At 34.3% G+C, this 20,778-nt stretch overlaps 1 protein-coding gene and 1 long non-coding RNA gene across 4 annotated transcripts; both read left to right on the top strand.

Moving 5' to 3' along the window:
* The first annotated feature begins 1,858 nt into the window (after positions 1-1,858).
* LOC120346732 (uncharacterized) lies at positions 1,859-2,828 on the top strand. The gene is made up of 4 exons (XR_005570026.2): positions 1,859-1,963; positions 2,072-2,141; positions 2,217-2,292; positions 2,431-2,828. It is a non-coding gene; the product is annotated as an uncharacterized LOC120346732 (long non-coding RNA).
* Positions 2,829-6,855: 4,027 nt separating this feature from the next.
* LOC120346643 (uncharacterized) lies at positions 6,856-20,502 on the top strand. Of its 3 annotated transcripts, none has more exons than XM_039416410.2 (12): positions 6,856-7,233; positions 9,695-9,880; positions 11,394-11,532; positions 13,179-13,352; positions 14,180-14,302; positions 14,883-15,025; positions 16,197-16,407; positions 16,748-16,888; positions 18,460-18,567; positions 18,938-19,248; positions 19,442-19,622; positions 20,223-20,502. In XM_039416410.2, the coding sequence occupies exons 1-12, from the start codon at positions 7,121-7,123 to the stop codon at positions 20,322-20,324; spliced, it is 1,932 nt and encodes a 643-aa protein (XP_039272344.2). In that variant the 5' UTR covers positions 6,856-7,120; the 3' UTR covers positions 20,325-20,502. The 3 variants fall into 3 exon arrangements, with proteins under 3 accessions (XP_039272344.2, XP_039272343.2, XP_039272345.2); XM_039416409.2 differs by having other exon boundaries at positions 6,874-7,233; positions 9,692-9,880; XM_039416411.2 differs by lacking the exons at positions 6,856-7,233; positions 11,394-11,532 and having other exon boundaries at positions 9,749-9,880.
* The last annotated feature ends 276 nt before the right edge of the window (positions 20,503-20,778 follow it).

The following is a 20,778-nucleotide window of genomic DNA, read 5'->3' as shown; positions in this document are numbered from 1 at the left end:
TTCGTTGTCGTCAAAACGAACGATAGGTCCATTTCGTGTGTGCAACAAGCAGATATACATACTATACAAATAGTCGTTTACGTTTTGCAAAATATTATCATTCAAATATCGAAAAGAATTATTTTGGATTGATTTGAAAGATAGGGCCATCGAATATAAATAAAATGGTTCAAATCACAGGCACAATATTTATAACTTTTGTTTGATGATAGACAACATTATGCAGCAACATTTTCACCAGTCAATTAATATTTTGTACTTTCGGTTAATCCTAGATTGGTCATGATACTAATGGCGCGAATATTCAGCGTAAGCTTTCTACGTAAAAGAATCTATTTTTGGACTGATTCCGATAATGCCGCCATTTTTTGCTCGTTTCTGATCACGCGCGCATAACAATACTCAATCAAGACCGCGTTTAAACAACCAAACGACCAAAGGGAATTACTACGACCAAAGGGAATTAGTGATCTTGTATATCAAACCCCGGTTTACAATATTTACTGGGGTCGATTTGAATCGTTGAACAGCCGACAATTTGGGGATGATAAGAGGCTTCAAGTGAGGGCTTTTGCAGAATTCAATTAGTTTGGTTAGAATCTTGCAATGGTGCAAGTGCATAGGGGTTATAGTTGAGGAAGCTACTTTTACGACGAAAATGCAATATAAACAAAACGCGCTATTTAACGTCAAGTACGCAGTGCGATTTAAACTCGATTTTATTTTTCATATCTTCTCTTCGAACGTGATTAACCGTAAAGGAAACCATTTAAAGTAGCCATTCAGTAACCAGCATTGGTGATGTGGTTGATAGTATATGCTCGTACCCAAAACTTCAATCCAAGTTTATAAAATATAGTCATTAACTAATATTTATATTGAAGAAATTTGATGGTATATATTTATTATTTATGCTATTAGTCAATGACTACTCAGAAATATATAAAAATAGTCAAAACGTTTTCAAAGCCAAATTACTATGAATCTTGTAATTATCCGCACACTGATATTTATAGAATACATAAGAGTTTAGTGTTTACGTCTTGAAGCGATAAAATAAATTAATACGTTAGACTAGTCAAATTAAGACGAGTTCGCGGGTAAATTCGTATTGAAATCGTGGCAGACTATTTACAAATACTGTAAGTTTCTACACGACCCACTTATGCAATCCAGGACCGGTCTTGGGTCACTACAACCTATACGCCAATAGTGGGGTCTCACACTTCCATAGGCCTAGTCTATTGCATGGTACGGTGCAAACACTTCCGATTTTCGTGTAGCACGAGAGAGGTCGCAGAACCGCTACAAATGATTTTTATAAATTATTTAGAGGTCATCGCACAAAATTTCGAGGTGGAAAACGAATCACATAGAGCCCACAGAAAGTTTTGAAATTAATAAATCGAAATTAAAAGCAATCGGTGCAGTAGTTAATAAAAAAAAGAATTTTTTTAAAACAACAAAAAGAAAGTTACCAACGAGAACAACAACATAATAACAAAATGATCTATAGGCACACCCTCTCTGTACACTGCAATCTTAATTGAACACGTAGTGGACATAACGATTGTTTTGTTGTTCTTGTTCATTGACACGTTTTGAAGACACGCTTTTCTCCTTGATTACTGGACCAATTTCTTTGAAATTTTCAGTGATTAAAGATAGAATTTTTCTCCAGCATGCTATTACTTTTATTTATTTCAAAATTTTCTATGAAATTCAAGAGATTCGTTTTTTGTGTGCGAATTGGAAATCACAATGAAAAATAGCGACACTTTGTGGCGATAGCGTCGAAGAAGCGAATGTGATTCTTGCTCGCCAAGAGTTGTTGCGAACTGCGCGGTATGTTAGTCGTTGGCGATACCCGTACCTGGTGTTATAATACAGTAGTGTTTCGGATCTGGTGTTACTGCAGTTGCAAGTCGGATCATCTTGCAATTTCAATTAAAGCTGGCACAAGGTAGGAACTGGTGAAGATAGTACATTTTCGGTACCGTAACACAGCACGGTGACTTAATATTGCACAAATTCAATTGTATACTAACGTATTTGTTTATTTTGATAACAGAAAATGAATTGAGTTTGTATATGCCAAAGAAGAACCATTCCACGATCGAATACCGGTATCAGGCTTACAGGTACGGTATGGTACTGATGAGTTTAGGGATCGGTACCATACCACAGTGAATTACGCTCTCATCTTTTTGTTACAGTTTCTCAGTGAATAACGAAAGTATGCTAGGGAAGAAGCATTACAACTTCTCCGATCATTTTTAACATGTGACGTAGGTAAGTGCCAGAGCATATCAAGTTCATTTAGATGTTTACTCTTACTGCATTTGCAGTCAAATTAACTTGTTCCATTATATTTGTACGCTTGCACAGCTGCTATGTTTATGCTCATCTTTTTGCTTTTTTTCATTACAGTTCTGCGGTAAACAACATCAATATGCCAATAAAAAAGCATTTCAATGTTTCCAATAGTGTTCAACATGTTATGAAATATGGTGGTCGCGGTTATATTAATGCAAAAAACATTTGCTGGTTTAACAGCGTGATGCAATTATTGCAAATAGCTTTCGTGTCCATATATTTGAGCATTGCTCTCTTTTGTTCATTTATTATCCTTATTTCTACCTAGACTCGTCTCCATGCAATACGTTTTGATAGTTGCAGCCGGTCATTTATGTATTTTGTGATAAACTTAGCAGTGGCGAAAAACTCAGTTTAATTTTACCATCACAATCTTAGTTAACCAAATGCGAAGTGAAGTAAACGTAATCGAAATTGAATTGGTGAAGAAAAATTTGAGAAGGCGTAGGTAAAAGTGAGTCACATTGTATAAATTTTAAGAAATTTCAATTTAATATCTTCACGAACGGCTAATATTAAAAGACACGAATAAAGAGATGATCATTTGAAAATAAAAAATATTGATACGGTTCCTCGTTATCACAGAAAAATAACGGAGACTCGTTGCAGCTATATACGTGTATACTAATGTTATATATATATACCGTATATACTAATACCGACAGGGGCAATGGTCATTTGTAACAAAGACATTTTTGTACGAGAAGTTTTTTGTACGAAAAACTTTATCATAAGCAATAATACAACAATATAATTAATTCTAGTCTAGAACGAATTTGGTGGGTGGCCCCGTGGCAGTAGTTTTTCGTTGCATGATCGATTTTGACGCAGTCTGACTTGATTAGCTGGTACCACTTTGCTATTTGATTTCACTCGTAATTGGTGACACTTTGGTATGTGTTTTATCTCATAAAGTCATTCTCATAGAAATCATTTTTTAACCCTAACTTTAAATAATATCACTGGGATTACACAACCGATGAGATTGCATACCAAAGTAACACCAATTAGCCAGTAATAAGTCATACAAGGACTTTATTGCAAAATTTTAACGTGCAGCAATCAACTCAAACTGCAACGTCAACAGATATCACAAATGTCAAAACAAAATGTTCAGCCGATGGCTGTCCAGCAGATGTCTCAAAATGTGGTGGTCTCACTTGTTCCCCTTTAGCACAATTGTCAACCTTTGTTACACATTTCGCACTGTTCTGGGTCGAGGTAGATATATATATATATGGTGACTGAAGTAAGCATATTAAGTGAAACGCATGATAGGCCTATGTTATGGGTTAGGATAGATGAAATACCGTGGCAGACGGTTAAGAGTATCCATGTGAGGTGAGATTCATACACGTGGGACGAGTGGGACACGAAATTTTTTAAACATACGTTGTCAAGAAACGGCTTTACCCTTTCCCCCTTTCCGGTGCCAATAACGTCAACATAATTTCCACTTGGTGCAAAACACAAGCAAATGGGAGATTGATGTTTGAGCACACTGCCCAACAAACAAATCTTTAATTAACATCAGTCAGGATGTTCGTGATTGATGAAGTTATTATATGGAAAATTATAAAAAATCGTTTTTAAAATAGATGAATATATTTGTACGACGTGATAAGCATAGATTGCAATACACAGAAATATCGTTTAGGTCAAAATTACATAATTAAAGCGGTAAGTAACCCCATGTACGTTCCACAACGATACAAAAGTCACGTAGAGAGTAATGTGTTGCAGATCACGTATGCTAAATGAACTTTACCACAAATTAGAACAAAAACTAAATATCCGCTGGCTTCCAATTATATGCCTTCATTGCGGTTAGTTGGTAATATTTGAGAAAATTATCTTTGCGCCAAACATGAATTGAATATAATCACAACGCCTTAAAGCGTAATTACGGTATACCCATACATGGTACTATATTATGGTATTTTTAACATGCCCTAAATCTTTTCCCACGTGTTCTGATATAGAATATTTCGCGTAATCGCGTCGTTCCAGGTAGTATAAATATTGTAAGGATAAGTAAAAAGTTCAGATGTGTATTGTCGGTTGTGTATTACAACCGACAATACACATTGTAGGCCAACTTATTAAATATAGGGTTGGCCTACAAGTGATAGGACCGTAACGTTTTTTTTTTATACGTAAAGCATTACTGATAAGGCCCGAGTGATATGAGGTGATGGCTTGTGCGGAATGCACGGACTTGTGATTGAAGTCGATCCGAACTCGATGTTTCTAAACTACGATACCAGCACGCCGAGCAGCAGCACGTAAACCACTAATTCATTCAGTTAATTTGTAAATTTCTTACTTTAATCAACTATAATTTAACTTCGTAAGTTTCTAATTTTAAGATGGACGCATTATGGTAAAACATTTATATATTAGTTAAAACTGAAATTTTCCGAATTATTTACGTAAACTGCCGTATTTATTTATACTGTTTGTATTACTATATGGATCGACCAAACAGTAGAAAAAAAGTTTTATGCAAATTAGGTCAAAACTAAGCTCTGTACGCCTTGTTCGTTTTGCATTAGATAATAACCCATTCTGAGAAAAACTGTTGTTATACACAGCGAACGATTCAAACATTAAAATTTTGTAAAGATCATTATCTCCATTCAAACATATCTGTCACATATACCAGATAACAGTCAGGGGTAGGGAATCTGGAATTAGATATGCGTATAGATACAGGTCACACAAATTTCTTGATGGAAATATCTTGAGCAAAATACATTCCAACTATTAATTTGAGCATCTCACGAATTGTTCCGTTCCAAATGTGCATTCGGGTCGGAGTGTGTATGTCATTACCGCATTCACGGGAACTATCGAAAGCTTGCATCCTTGATTTGCTGAGTGCATTTCATGCAACAATAAATAATATTATTAAATATTTCAAAGCATATTGTTGAGGTAAATCCGGTTCGTGTAGACACAGTGGGTAAGCTATTTTTGTGTTTTTCTAGAAATTTAGATTACAAAGCAAATACCGATGTTTTGAAACTCCGATTTTGTCTTATATATGCTTGCAAAAATTAAAAAGGTATCGGTATCATGTCAATACCATGAACATTAGCATATTTGTTTCAAATATAAATGAAAACGATGATCGAGACTAGTTGCAATAGATAAACAATGTTTTCTATAGATTCTTAAATTTTCCCCCTGACATTCTTATTTTTTTACAAATACATTATTACGACGGAAACCTAATGCGGGAAATTGATTTCTGCAAAGCAATGCGTAGGCTGTTCTAAGATTATTTCGTTGTTTTGATTGTACGCTTTACTTGTTTATCCTGAAACTGTTCCAGAAATATTTTGGGTATTATACAGCCTATGCTAATTAGGTTTCTATTTGCAGAAAGCTGCTTATGTTTGCATTGCAGGTTATATAACCACTACCATTAATAATGTCATGTAAAGATTAGAGCAATGACGTTCGTAAATGCACAATTTTTTTAATCTGTGTTAGTATATTATGAAGCAAGCGCGGAAATGGGTTTATTGTGTTGTTCACATCTCCGAAAAGCTTTGGTTTGTACTAATTATAAGTTGTACGAGAAATCCACTTGTTTTTGAAACCTACATTTCTAATAAATTTCGCAATGTTCCAAGATTTTTTTTTTTTTTATAAGAAATTAGAAGATTATTTGTGGAGTGCTGCGTGAGTCAGAAAACGTTTTAAAATCGAGGTCAGCTGATCAAGATTCAATGTTATTTTTGTAATGTTATTAAGTAATCTCAGCTATTTTACGATGAAGTTGTGTTTAATATGTCACGAATAAAAAGAAAGTTAGCGAATTTCTCTCAAGTTCTTTGAAGAAAAATGGCCGCTTGCGTGTGAGTGATTGTCCAGTTCTAGAAATTGTTAAAATCATAATAAAGCGAATTACGCCTGTGATACAAAGAATTGCGTCATAATAAGAGCACGTCGCTCTTTAATACTTATCAAATAAGCATTTATGTCCCATGCTTGGTGATCTAGTGTTCATAGACTTTTTGATTACATTGATTTTATATTGCACTTGGTTTTTCAAATGTACGTACAAAACGACAGACAATTAGCTTGATGTTGTATGGGCCAATCATGTTATTATGTTTTCGAAAGGTGATATCAATTTAACGAGTTCGTTGTTCAAGGGCTTCAAACACCATCCGGTCGAAATTCTACCAATTAAAAGCGGATATAATAGTCTTAATTAGCATTTAGCCTGATCGCGGACATCTCCTATACTACGTAATTTGGACATGAAATTTCAGAGAAAATTTGAGAAAAAGTCAGGCCAAGTGGCGTCAGTCGCGCCAATTTCTCACAGGTAGCCTTCACAGTTTTGGCCGCCTTTAGCTGGATATTGATATTAATTACTTTCGCTTCAAAAACAGGTTGTTAGCGACCGCATTACTAAATGACCACGGCCGGACTACGTTAATACGATTTACAAAGATTAAAAAACAAAACAAAAAAGTTCAGGAATTTTAGTCTGATATGGCCGCTGGCAGAAGATCTTCCTAATCGCATCGGCGATTGAAGCTTAATTCGTGTTAACGTCTAACATATCAAATTTTCTACGCCCGTACGCGGCTTTTGGGTATCTCTGCTGTATCTTGCATAATGGTGATAATCTCAGTTTTTTTTTAATCCTTCGTTTTACGCAGCACTTAGTTCAGTTTGTCAAAGATTTGTGTTTGTAAATAGTGTAATCAAATTATAAAATTCAATGGTTAAAGCAATAGATAATGCAGCACGGATATTAGTCGGTAAATTCGTACCTTCAGAAGCGATGCCTGATAAGAAGTCTGGAAAAAGACCAACAAAAACCCCCAAAATAAGGTAAGAAATATGCTAAATTACCTTAAAATGAAAAAGAAAGCATCCAAGCTTGTTGCAAAGTTTGTCCCACACAGATAAGAGCATTGGAACATAACTTTATTAAGTTGAAGCTAATAGTTTATTGCTTATACACTTTTTATTTTTATTAGCATTCGAGTTGTTCTTTTGAATATTATATGCCTACATGCAATAGGGAATAGCCATTTAAAATAAATTTGAAAGCGTAACAAGAAAAATTATAATTTTCGAAATGACTCTCAAAAACTTCTTGCTGAACATCAATAACTATGGTGGCAGTGGTAAACTGCTTGGGGATTGATTGATGAACCTGATGAAAAGTTTGCACTTCTGCGATTGCTGGTCTTTAATAATTAATTTAGAACGATATGTACGAATATACCAATTTATTTTTCGATATAACACTTGATGGAATATTATAAAAATGTCATCTAATGCGCAAAATTAAATTCCTTGGATGTTGAGACCAAGCGGTGATCACATACAAATGAAAGTGGGTATGCCTCACCGTTGCATAAACAACATTACGATAGATGCCGCTGGCAATGTAAAGATGTAACTGGCAGTTAAATTTCTAATATCTACGTTGGTGTGATACCAATTACTTATGTTTTAACTGCTTAAATGCTCTTTGTATACTGATAATATGGCAAGTCCATTGTTCATTTCAAATGTACTTCCTCTTCGTCATTCTGACTGTAAAAAGGTGTATTGATATTCAAATGAAATCGAAAATCTTTTTTTACAATCTTCAAAATAGTTGTTTTCTGTGCGATAGCGTTTTTATTCAAAGATTTGTTCGGGGAAAAAAAATTGTAAAACACTCCATACTATTAATACCCCAATCCACCACTTCTAGTATATGCAATTGCCAGTATAAAATGAGCATGCACGCTCTCTGATAGCGTACATTCAGTACATAGGATACTCAGAATCGATCGAACAAATATATCATAATGAACAATAATATTTGATCTTCTTATTCTAAATATACGATATAGAAAGACCTTTCCATATATTTGTGTGATCAGAGCTAGATTATTCAAATGGTGGTACACCGTTTTCTGGTACACTCTTATCTTGAGAACAAGAATGTGATTATACGATGAGTTAGTATGTTATCTTTCTAAAATGGAGGAGTTGGAATCTATTAGTATCTTTGAAAAGAAAGACAAAGTTCCTAAGATGTTTCTCTGCACATCTAATACTGCAAATATCATGTTTGTCTTTTGTTTCTTAATTAAAATCATAATTCCTCAAAGCAAGATCAGAATAACAACCTCATATTTAAAGAATGGATGATTGAAATTCGTTTAAAATTAATCAGAAAATTCCTCCAAATGGACCAAGAGCATAATCAGTGAAAGTGGCATTGCCTGGAACAAAAACCCATACTAAATTTGATTTTGATCACGATCATTTAATGGAATGGCGATCCATTCAATAAAACCTATAGTAGGCTACTCGTGAGTAAAATAATTTATGTTGTGTTTTATAAAAAAAAAAACTCAATATTTTATCAATTTTGTCGCTCAATTCATTTGGTTGTAATTGAGATCGACTAATCAAGCCAAATGAGAAAAACTTTCCAAAAATCACTTTTTGGTTTTCAATTTCAGTAACAAAATCTGTCTTCATTTATTAGAAGTTTATTAAATTCGGCAATTGTTACGTAAAGATACCTATTTATCGTACAAATCAAGGAAGGTCAAAAAAAATCTACACTAAGTACTAAATTTCTGTCAAATTATTAGAAATGAACATAATTTTAATGATCGTGTAGTACATCGAGTTCATCTGGAACCGGATATGTCTAACACTGTAATCCAAACTAATTACAGAATTGAAGTCTAATTTTAGGCTTTATTCTACTCAAATGAGGCTAAAAATATACTGAAAGATAAATCACGTCGCCAGTAAACTACCAGAATTTTTACTTGAGTCAAACGACAAATAGCCAGCTGATTCGTGTAAAGCGTTTGTACTCAATCATAGTCGACGATTACAATATGATACCCTTGTTTTACATCACAAACTATTCCATTAAACGTTATAGTATTCAGTATATGACCGTGAATAGCTGCAAGTCGTTTATGGCTAATGCTTTAAACAAAACTTGTGGTAACAACAGACCAAGGGTAAAATATGTTCATGGATACGAAAGTCGCGCACCGGTACTGGTAAGAGCTCACCTGGACATCCAGTTTGCTGAAATGATTAACGGACCAGCGTGACAGAAGAAAGTGTTCCATACGCACAAAAATGGTGTTCCTGTGAATTAACATGAAAATTTGAAATAGATCGTTTCATTAATCGCAGAGTCAGTGATTTTATCAACATCCACAACAACAATTTAGCGAAACACCACCAGATACGTTACATATACATACTTCGTGTCAACCAATACCAGCAGTATTGACTCAGCAACTTTCTTTTTCAGCAGTCCCGTACATCATTGGTTGGCTCATCTAAAACATTCAACATCTTCAGAATCGCACAACCTTCTTCAGCATTCAAGTTTAATGAAAAACAGGACAAAACACAGCATCGTACATATAGTCAGGAATTTACCAAAGGTTTTGATAATAGGAAATAAAAATTACACCAAATTTGCAACGAGATTAAATTCGTAAGTGTTATTCTCAGTTTCTGAACTTTATTTTCTATCTGTAAGCAATGTAGGTACTCCCTCAGTGTGTGTGCCAGATTGGGGTTAGACTCTAATTTTATTCTGATTTTCCTTATTTTAGTTTTCATACGAGTTCGGGGTCTGGCTGTGTTAGCCAAACCCATAGGTTTCAGTCCCTTTACACAACTTGATGTAAAGTAGGCAAACAAAATTAGTTACCTCCACATTGGTACACACACTTCTGGAGCGACGCAATGTAGGCTAATACTTTAAGTTTTTGCGCGTGTTTCGAATTGTTATTTATGAAGTTTTGGACAATATAAGCGTGCAAGACACGAACAGGATAACACAAATCCATAGCCAACAATGAAACAGTCATTTTGAACAAGTTGATGTAATGACGAAAATTTAATTGCATGTGAATATACCTATAACCCAAACTCTTGCAAACTAACTAATGTACGATTCAGTATACTTTTCGACCAAACTGTAGTTGTAATTAGTATTTTGACTTCTTTTGTTACATGTAGGCTACTACTTATAGGGTGGAGTATTGGGTCGTTGTGCATAAAAATTGCTAGTGAATAAATTCTTCGAGCTGTTTACTGCCTTACTCATAGAAATAGTACTGTCAAAATTAGGGCAATAATATAATATTTCAGTAGTGAATAACTTCATCTGCATTAAAAACTACTAAACTAGTATATTTCGATTTCTTTTATATTAATTAAGTGAAAATCAGTTTCGCATACAGCGTTGAGCATAAATGTATAATTTGCTTCATGTTCAAAATATTTGAATGGCATGTTTTAAAACAGGGATTAATTAGATTCGGCTAATTTTCTGGAAACAATTCTTTGCGAATTGCTCAAGGCAAATTGCCCGAAACTTACGCTTTGTTAAATCTCATTGTAAAATAGTCTATCGCCTAAGTATAAGTGTAATAATTGATTCCGTACTACTGATAATATGGTGTGCATTTTATATAGAACACCTGGATCAGGACTATTTTTAAAGCCCGTTCAAGCTTATTGCATGACATTTCAACGAGGAATTGTTTATAAACATTTTAATGCAACAGTCTAAACTTCATAAAATAATAGGTTTTGAAAGGGTTGCTCACATCATGTTAATGAAAACTCACATACTATAGTGAAGAAAATTCCAAATAAAACGTATAACAAGCAATCCAGTGAAAAACGTAATATCTGTCCAAGAACATTATGTTGATTCTTTTATAGCAATGTAACTTGTCAAACCTATTTTTCTGAAATTCCCTCTATCAAAACTATCTTCTCTATAAATGAGACAATTTGGATATGATTGCTGTGGTCGCCTCGAACGTTCTTTCTCACCAAAGATTTATACGAACATCACCTACTCAGCTAAGAATTGGCAAATCCGTAGGACATATCTTGACAATTGCATCTTTTTTAGAGCCCCAATATTTATCATTTGTTTAATGAAATTAGGCTAGAATAATATTTCTTATCTGGATTAATTTATTTTTCAGAATGCTGTTATTCAGCAATGGTGCAGAGGTCTACACTCATCTGCTGCGTATGCAGAAACTAGTTTTGCAATGTCACGATCATTTCGTCGAATACATGAAGCCCTATATTTCACATAATATATTAAATCGTCTTCAAGATGTGAGTGTCATATTTTCATATTTTTTTATTGACAAAGAAAAATAAATTTTTCTGATTTTCTTTTATAAGTTTATTTACTTGTAACGGGGACATAAATATGGTTCAGTTGCATTTAATTTTGTCACAAAGTGTGATGATACTCACTTCAGAATTATCTGATATTTCTATTTCAAACACTATAAACCGGAACTTGAAATTCATAAAAATTAAACAAAACTTTTGTTACATTTTAAAATTATGTGTTGTTATCATCAACTTTCCGTTTCAATTTAATATATAATAAAAAAAATTCAGTGATTTTACTTCAAAACTGTAATGTATAGCTACCGAAAACTAAATTCGGAGCTATCACAAAGCAATATGCTGCTAAATTTGAATAAGCTGCAATCAACGTTCTAATTATCATGCCGGACTTGTCCCGGAAGTCCATCCAGCTTATTCTATATACTGTTCTTATTTTGGAATACTGTTTAGTTACAGTTGAATTATACCATTTTTGCTGAAACTGCGTTTACACGAATTTATGTTTTCATAAACAAATAATCCTCAAACCTTCAGTATAATTATAAAAATAGTAATAATAATAACAGTCATTGTTTATATATACGCAAACACTAAGCGCGAGTTTACCATTGCACTGTTTATCGCTGACGCCCCGTAAGAACAACTTATTAAACCAAACATAAATAAACATAGGGACATGTATGAAAAAGTTTCTATTCTTATATTAAATTTATCTTTTTTCATATATGGTTCGTATTCTGCACTTAACCTCGCGACGCATAGTAATAAATTTAAATCTGAGTTTGTGAAAGTGATACGGATAATCGCCTTGAATTGACTTTTAGAAATTAGGTGACATGTATTTGTATCATTTGATCTACATCTTCGCTCTGGACGAGAAACTGATAATGTTTTCACTTAGAAACTTTAGTCTATCTTGAATTACTGGAAAGCATAACATTTTAAATTCTTGACATGGAATGGGTGGTTTTACGATGTGTCCATGCAACCCATGACATCAAATTTGTAATATTTAGATCGGATATATAAAACCAATCAGCATTCATTTTTTTTTAGTTTAGGCGGCGTTCGTAAAATGTACTCGAATTCACGATTCTGCTCATTTTTGTATGAGTTTAGTACAATACGTCTGCCAAAAAGAAAAGAAAAAACATTGAAGTATAAATAACTTGAGCAACTCAATAAGAGTTTTGAAATTAGCTTAACACGCATATTGCTATTACGTTTTTGCTGTTATATTTACGGGAAAAGGCTATGAAAATAATAAATACGTTAATCATCGTCTTTATCTGTTTTCAAAGCTTACTGTTGTCATATAATATTGTGGCGAAGAAACAATATACTATATGATTGTGAGGGGTGGTACCAATATGCAATATGTCTTGCATTTGTACTTATTTTAGGCTCTGAAAACTGAAATGTTAATCCGCAGGCAGTAACAATACTTTTAAATCTGCAACTATTTCAACACTAACTTCACTTAGTGATTGAATGTTAGGACGTAAATGCATTTCTATAATTAAGATTAATGCGGTTTCATACATAGGCTAGATTTTCGACCGCGCTGTAGGAAAAAACTGAAACTTTACCCGCATAGTAACATTCGACCGCATTTGTCACAGATGTCTTCATTCATCCAAGGAACAATTGATGATATTGACAGTTCTTCTGATTATGTCGACACTCGAACGCAGAGAATAGTTTCGGATGATGCAAATCTAATATTAAAGAAACATTATTCTGATGTTGAAAATATTAAACGACTCTTTGAAATGATGGTGACAGAGATTTACAAGGTATGATACATAAGGCTTTTTGAATATTGGATAAATCTAGCGAAATTTTATCAATATTATAAAGAAATTGTCTATTAGCTACCCGAACATCCACTTGCGGGCGAATATGTCTGAGTTTCCGATTCCGAATTTTCTTCATAACTACCGATGTTATTGTAAGTTAGTAGAATGATGGATGTCATATATCCTCACAACAGAAGCCCCAAGCATGGACAATTTTGTAAAGTTTGTATAGTACAATGATAAAGAGAGAAAAGCCTGGCGTCGCCCTATGTCATTCTTATCCCCCAATATACTCGCCAGAACACGACATTGGCATAAAAAACAGCTATCTTATAAACCAAGAATTTCTCATGGCACAGATTCTATGTAGAACAGCAAGACGAAACATTATTCCGTATCTAAGAACACACAGAGATTCGCTCAATCAGAGTTTAGATTAATATTGAATCATATCCCAATTAGGACGAAACCATTGGCAAATATGAACGCTCCATTTCTGCACCAGGGTTTCACATCGATGTTACAGTATTATATCTACGATTATATATATAGCAAATAAACTGCTAATTGTAAATTCATTGCACTTTCAATAAGTGTTAGTGGATATATGGATGCGCCTTACTAGACTTTTGCCTTCACTGTGTGTGGTCATGGTATACAAACAAAAGGTTACTTTAGTTGTCTTTAAAAGATTTGCATAAAAATACAATATTTTCGATTGATAGTTCTTCGTAAAAATTTATTATCCGCATAAGAATATATAGAAATAGCAAGAGTTTTTTTGTGCATTGGTGTTATTTCTTACATTATGTTTTTATTTAAAGGTCATCATACAATTTATGGAAAACTGCACGAGTGATTTATTGAAGGACACAATCATGCGAGAAATATTGCGTCATTTAGCTGTGGCATCACAAGGAGAGTTTGTTGCTACGTGCTTAAAACAAGTAAGCAAACACTTATGATTTTACAGATAACGCTGTGTATGTACTACGTGTAGGAACAAATGGACCAAATTTATATTATCGGGAGACCCCGATTCGCCCCCGAAAACTGTGTAACGGTCTCTAAGTTAGAAATACGTTCAGGAGATCCGTGCCAGGCGAAGTCACACATTAGATTGGATAGTTTTGATGACAAAAGTAATTAACTATGTTATCTAGCTCTAGCAGATTGATTTGATAAATAGAGAGCTACGAAAAACCGACCCACCCTAACGGCATCCAGACCAAATTCATGATGCAGCGAGGTCACGACGGCAGAGTTACTCGGGGTCGTCAAAAATAATGAAATCTATTACATTAGAACATACACTTGTCGAAATCGAAATCATTGTCCCGACTCCACATCCAGCTGTACACGGCCCAAGATCAACAAATAAAACAATAAAAAAGAAAGAAATCTAGTACCCATCACCCACCCAACGTACTTCGGTACTTGAATAATCGGGCTTTTACTCTTCACGATTTACTTTCCCAATTATTTGAGCTGGAGTTGAATTTACACTGGTTTTATTCTTATTTGCAGGCAAATGCCGTACCACTGTTCTTGAAGAATCCAAAAGAAATATTTTTCAAGGGATTACTAATCATATGTCGGTTAAATTATGATTTATCTATTTCAATGTCATCAAATGCTGATCAATTGTGCCGGGTGGTTGACGACACAAAGTGAGTGTGTTTAAATAATACGTGGAATTAGAATTACTTTTTACAAATGCCCTCCTTCCATTATTTGGTATTTGGTAACCTAATCGATGGATTCACAAGATAAGATGTGCATTTCTTAAATACCTAAATAAGATAGGATATATATATATATATATAAACAAAAGAGTAATGCTCAATGGACACGAATGACCAAACGAAGTAGCGTAGGATCAAATCGCGGAACAACCACACGGTGTGCTATTTTTTATTCGGATAACGTCATGATACAAAACGTCAAAGTAAAAAAGAATTTCCCCGCAGAATATTTACAATAAATAAAAGTAATAGCCCCATAGTGACAACAACAATCGTTAACCATTTTTCAAAGCAATTGGTCCAGTAGTAAAAGAAGTCGTCGTTTTTTTTTCACAACAGCAACAAGAAGGTTTCCAAAAATAAAATTTAACAAAACGATCCATTTCGTGTCCAACAAGTGAGCAAATCTCAAAAATATGTATACAAAGTTCCTATTACTAACCGTTCAATAGTACTGACAAGTATAACAGTTGCTTCTGTGGCCTATACGTAAATAAGTTGTTTGATCATTCAGGTTCTTCAAATCAAAATTACGAGGCAAGTCCGCCACCGTAAAAATTCCCGTCGTTGCTGGCCTAGTCGTAGCTGAGCCCCAGTTTGTCGGAAAGTGAAGGGCGCACTAGTCTGACGTATTGTTACATGGTGGCGTAATAGGCGCAATATTTGCGATGAAATATCGAGCACATTAGTCCAAAGAGAACATTTCGTTTTTTCACAACGACAGCAACAACAAAAAGACCACCACCAAAAACAACAGAAATTTAGCAAAATTATTTTTTCATATGTACATTTCGTTCCCATTGTACCACAATTACATATAGATATACATAACCATATACTTCAATTTGTTGGGGCCAAGGAACCATTCACCTTACCAAATTACAATTTTGAATTAACTCATGTTACAAATGGCTGGAAAGGTTATAATATTTGTTGTTATCTTTGTTGACAGTTTATATATTAAATTACCATCATATTAAGCCAAATCGAAAATCGCCATCGATTTTATTGCTGTAGCAAATTTGCAACTACGAACTCGTTAGAATACAGAACGTTTAGTTTTGCAATACTATATATATATATTTCATATTTGCAGAGACGAAGAAGCAAGAAGTCTGGCATTAGAAATCCTAAGTATGATTGTTAGTCGTGCTTCTAAGATTTTGAATGTCGAAAAATCGAACGGAAAAATTGGTGTGCATGATATGAAACCTAAAATTGATAAGTTGCTTTCTGACAAATTATCAGCAATAGCATCTCTGGCGACGAGACAACTATTCCGTGTTTCTTCAATAAATTCAACTCAGGTAAAGGCGTCCTTGGTTTTCAGTTTTGGTTTAAAATTCTCAGTAAATATTTACATCAGTATTAAACATTTTAAGGCATACAAGCTTGTCATCATTTATACATATATACTTGTCATATTTTGTGTTACGTCCACTCTGGAAAGGTGTGGGAATTTTCAAACAAGAACGCAAAAATACTAGGGTGCACTTTGGTTATGCATGTTGGTAGTAGTTATATACGTATAAAACATTGAAATTTAGTCTATTTGTCTGCCATTTTACTACTTCATTACATCTAAACTGATATTAAAAACAAATCGTATTTATTATTCAAATTTTTTGTAATGATTTGCAATTTCAGGTGTATCATTCAACGTTAAAAATTATTTGCGGAATTTGGAGAATTTCAAACAAGCAAACGAATGGGACAAACGGCATTCATCAAATATTATCAAAAACAGTAGAACCTCTCATAGCAAGATTAGACGACTTAGAAGAAAAGGTAATGATGTTGATAATGAATTGAGTGATTGATAGCGAAGTAGCAACCACAGGGGAAAGTTCCTTGTTTTTGAGAAGATTCAGCCTATCATACTATATGACGCCATCAATAAATATTATAGTTCAGGCTTGCACAACTAAATTGAACGAAAGAGCGCAATATAAAAAAAGAATAGTTCACGGGCCACAAGTTATCATTATTACCGTATAACTTCTATATCATGACATATTTTTCATAATGAAGCGTATAAACAATGTAACACATGATCAATTCCACCCAACAAGCTTGTAATGAGATATGTTGCATCTTTTGCTGACAAGCTCCTCATAAATATTCATTTAATGTTTTTTTTTACCGGTATTTATTTTTCCAATTTTAATTTTTGTTTTCGGTCATTGCGGTTTTGTTAATAAATTTTGGAACCAAACGTTACTACGGATGTTTCTCCGAGCATCGATTTCCTTGTTTATTTCCGTAACAATGACCAATCAGCAAATTTAAAGACGACAAATGCAATTTTTGCAGCCGCTCAGACACTTCGCTCGATCAGACAAATATCTTAGCATTGCTTCGTTTTGGCGGTTTTTCGTGGTATTTCTCAGTTTTTAGTTGTGTTTCCGAAAATTAGTTGTAAATGCAGTAATTTAATTGTTACTATGTCTTCCGATGATCTTTAGTTCAACTGCAATAATCAAAAATTAGTACCGGAAAAACTGCAATAGACTAGGATAAAATCAGCTGACAGTATCTGTAAGCGGGACGTCGTTGTATATTTGGTGCTCCGGTATTATGTGCACCAAGATGGCGCACAACCTGAACATAGTATGTGTACCCTTCAGGTTGCGCGCCATCTTGGTGCACATAGTACGGGGGCGTCGTATATATATTTTAATAAAAATGATGGTTTTGAGCATTTAAATCGGGTTGTAAGTGCTAACTATCCAAAACATTTGCAAAATTCTTGCAATAGTAAAGTATAAGGAGAATTTTTTCGGGGTCAATGGTCGGGGAAACATCCATTCTACCATACATTTGTCCCTTATAGCGCACGAGATATTATGATATAACAAACAATCAAAGTACCAAAATGGCACCTCGGATATTATTTGAATTAGTAGTTTGAACATTTAAGTTAATTTATCCAAAATTGCCTTATAAATGTTCTATCGCTTGCATCGCTTTCGCACCGATCGCTTATATTTTTGTACACATAAGTATTTTTTTCACCGGTAATTTCACCTCGCGCGCCGCATAAAAAGCTTCGCGGGCCGTAGGCTATGTTGTACAGGCCTCGATAGCTTTCATCCGATCATCAGGGATGTAGCCTACATTTCAGATCCTGGTGTTTATGATTTGTGTGTTGCAGCGGATTGTTGATCTCATCCCGATCGGCGAATAATTGCTATGCACGCGTTTTCTTGTTTATCCGAATGCGGATCTATGCACTCTATTTCATTGAAGAGCTCACTGTATTAATCAGTCGTTATTAGTCACATCTGTATAAAAACTCCTGCTTAGGAGTCTTAGTCAGGCGGGATATCGATTTAAGTTGGATGATTATTTTATTCTAGGATGCCAAGACTAGACATCTTACATTGATTGTAATAGCTATGCTGGCCCGACACCGAGTTTCTCAAGAAAAATTGGCGAAAAAGTTCGTCATTCAAAGAATTCTCCAAGTACGTATTATGATTTAATTTCCTAAAACTATTAGGGATATGTATTATATTTCTTTCATATTGTATGTAGTAGATCTCCCATTAAACACGTTTGCTGTTTCATCGCCCGCTTTTTGCTAACACGAATTGTTGCTACATTAATTAGATAGCCCACACATCACCCTAACGAGGCAAATGTCCAGTTTGTAAGCTAACTGTAACAAATATTGTTTTCTTGCAAATCTATCTTCTCGATATTTGGTGAGGCGTATCAGCAGAAAAGCAAATCGTAATGGAGTATCAGCAACCAGACATTTAGCAGAAAAATATATAGGTGTTTTTAAAATACTAACTATTTGAAGTTTAAGCATAAAACAATCACCTATTTCAGATTATGGAAGATGTCAATTACAAGAGGACGAACTTCAATAACAAACAACCATATTCTTCATCCGGTTATGTTTCAAGCACGGACACAACTTGCTCCACAAGTTGTGAATCCTTGGTGAAACCTTTCGCTTCCAAACGTAAAAAACAAGTTACTTTTGCATCGGATTGTACGCTGGCTTCAACCTTACTACGCCCAGATGAGGTTGCACCATCAATAAACAAGGAAATAAAAGGATCTTTACCTGATTTAATAAATCCAACTATCAACATACCAAGCTCATTAAAAAACAGAGAATGTGATGCACTACAAAGGTAAGCATCCATACCACTATTTGACAGCATGCTCTTATTTTACTTTGACTTGGTCAATAAAAACTTGGAGGTGAAAGTTATTAAACGTTTCTAACCTCGTAGTTCATTATTCTTCATCAACGTTTGAATTTCGTTTCCAGTTATACTGTGATCTAATTTGTTTGTATCCACTTCATCCTTTTTTCAATTTTAGAAAAACTGTATCCGAATCTGATACGCAGTACGATCGATTCATTCTTCACAATTGTGCGATAGCATTAGTGCGAATTTGTTTGAATCACAATTCATCTTATTTTTTGGATTCTGGAGGAATTGAAGTCATAACAAAAATCTTGAAAACGGAAGACTTGGGAGAATCAATATTGCCATATCTGGTAAATAGAAAGCTAAAATTCAACTTATGAATATACCAACCGTATTAATATTAGAGGCCACTGACATGCTATCCTTTTCCCTGAAAGACGAATAACATACGAGTAGCAGAATAGCAAAGCTCAAATATATGGACACGACAGACCAATAACTAACTGCAGTAGCCTACCATTGCTCACGTGATTACACTGAAACGTGGTCCGCAAAAAAAAAACGAAAGGCAGTCGTGGCGTAGGCGCTAATAAAAAACAAAATTTTGGGTGAAATATAGGATCTCATAGGACTCGGAGGCAATTTAAAAAATAAGATTAATAAAATCAATGGCCTTCTACGACTCTGACCTTCGAGTACTCAAAATTTGGAATTGATACTCCTCAGCAACAACGGTAAAACAAAACAATCAACATAGCAATAAAATCTCCCGTAGGCCGTAACCCAAATAAAAATCAACAAGCAATATTGATTTTTTCTAATCCATCCCTTATGTATACATATATATACAGTAAAAATTGGCAATTTTTGATTCCGAAAGATTTCGTACGACTGGAATTGAAAACAAGTTTCTAGACTTAAATATATATATATATATAATTTGGTTTCAGGTGTGCTTGCGTGACATCGGGAATAATAAAGAGGACATCACGTCACAAGATGGGTCAACAATGGACGACGACATTTCTCGATCGGGGTCCATTATTGATTGATTTCCAAATAATGACTTGTAGGAATTGTTTTACACACGATGGCCTACAAATCGGAAACACTACCTAAATTTACTAATAACATTTCTTCAATAATGTGTTCCTCCATTTTTATAAGGATACCAGTAAATTAATTTTTTTTTAAGAAAAATAAATATGGATACACGGAAAGCGTGACTATGTGATTCTGTACTTAATATGATCAAGATTACAAAACGAGTAGCCTAGAGCCCTAGAACTTATAGAGTAATGAATTATTCGTTCTCTTCATGAAATGATACTAGTGTGCCAAAATCTAAACTTTAAATCTCTAAAAGTTTATCGCAAATGTGTGATTTCACCGCAGTGAGATCGGCAAAGCCCTTCTCTGCTTAACCAAGTCGGTTTTCCATTGCTCCACCAAAATATGCAGAAATGGACTTTTACTGCTAAGAGCCTCAAAGTAATTAACTTGCTA

The sequence above is a fragment of the Styela clava genome, chromosome 8 (genome assembly GCF_964204865.1).
Source record: "Styela clava chromosome 8, kaStyClav1.hap1.2, whole genome shotgun sequence".
NCBI classification, from domain to species: domain Eukaryota; kingdom Metazoa; phylum Chordata; class Ascidiacea; order Stolidobranchia; family Styelidae; genus Styela; species Styela clava.
The sequence above is the reverse complement of the archived record's forward strand: the minus strand, read 5'-3'. Positions and strand labels throughout refer to the sequence as shown.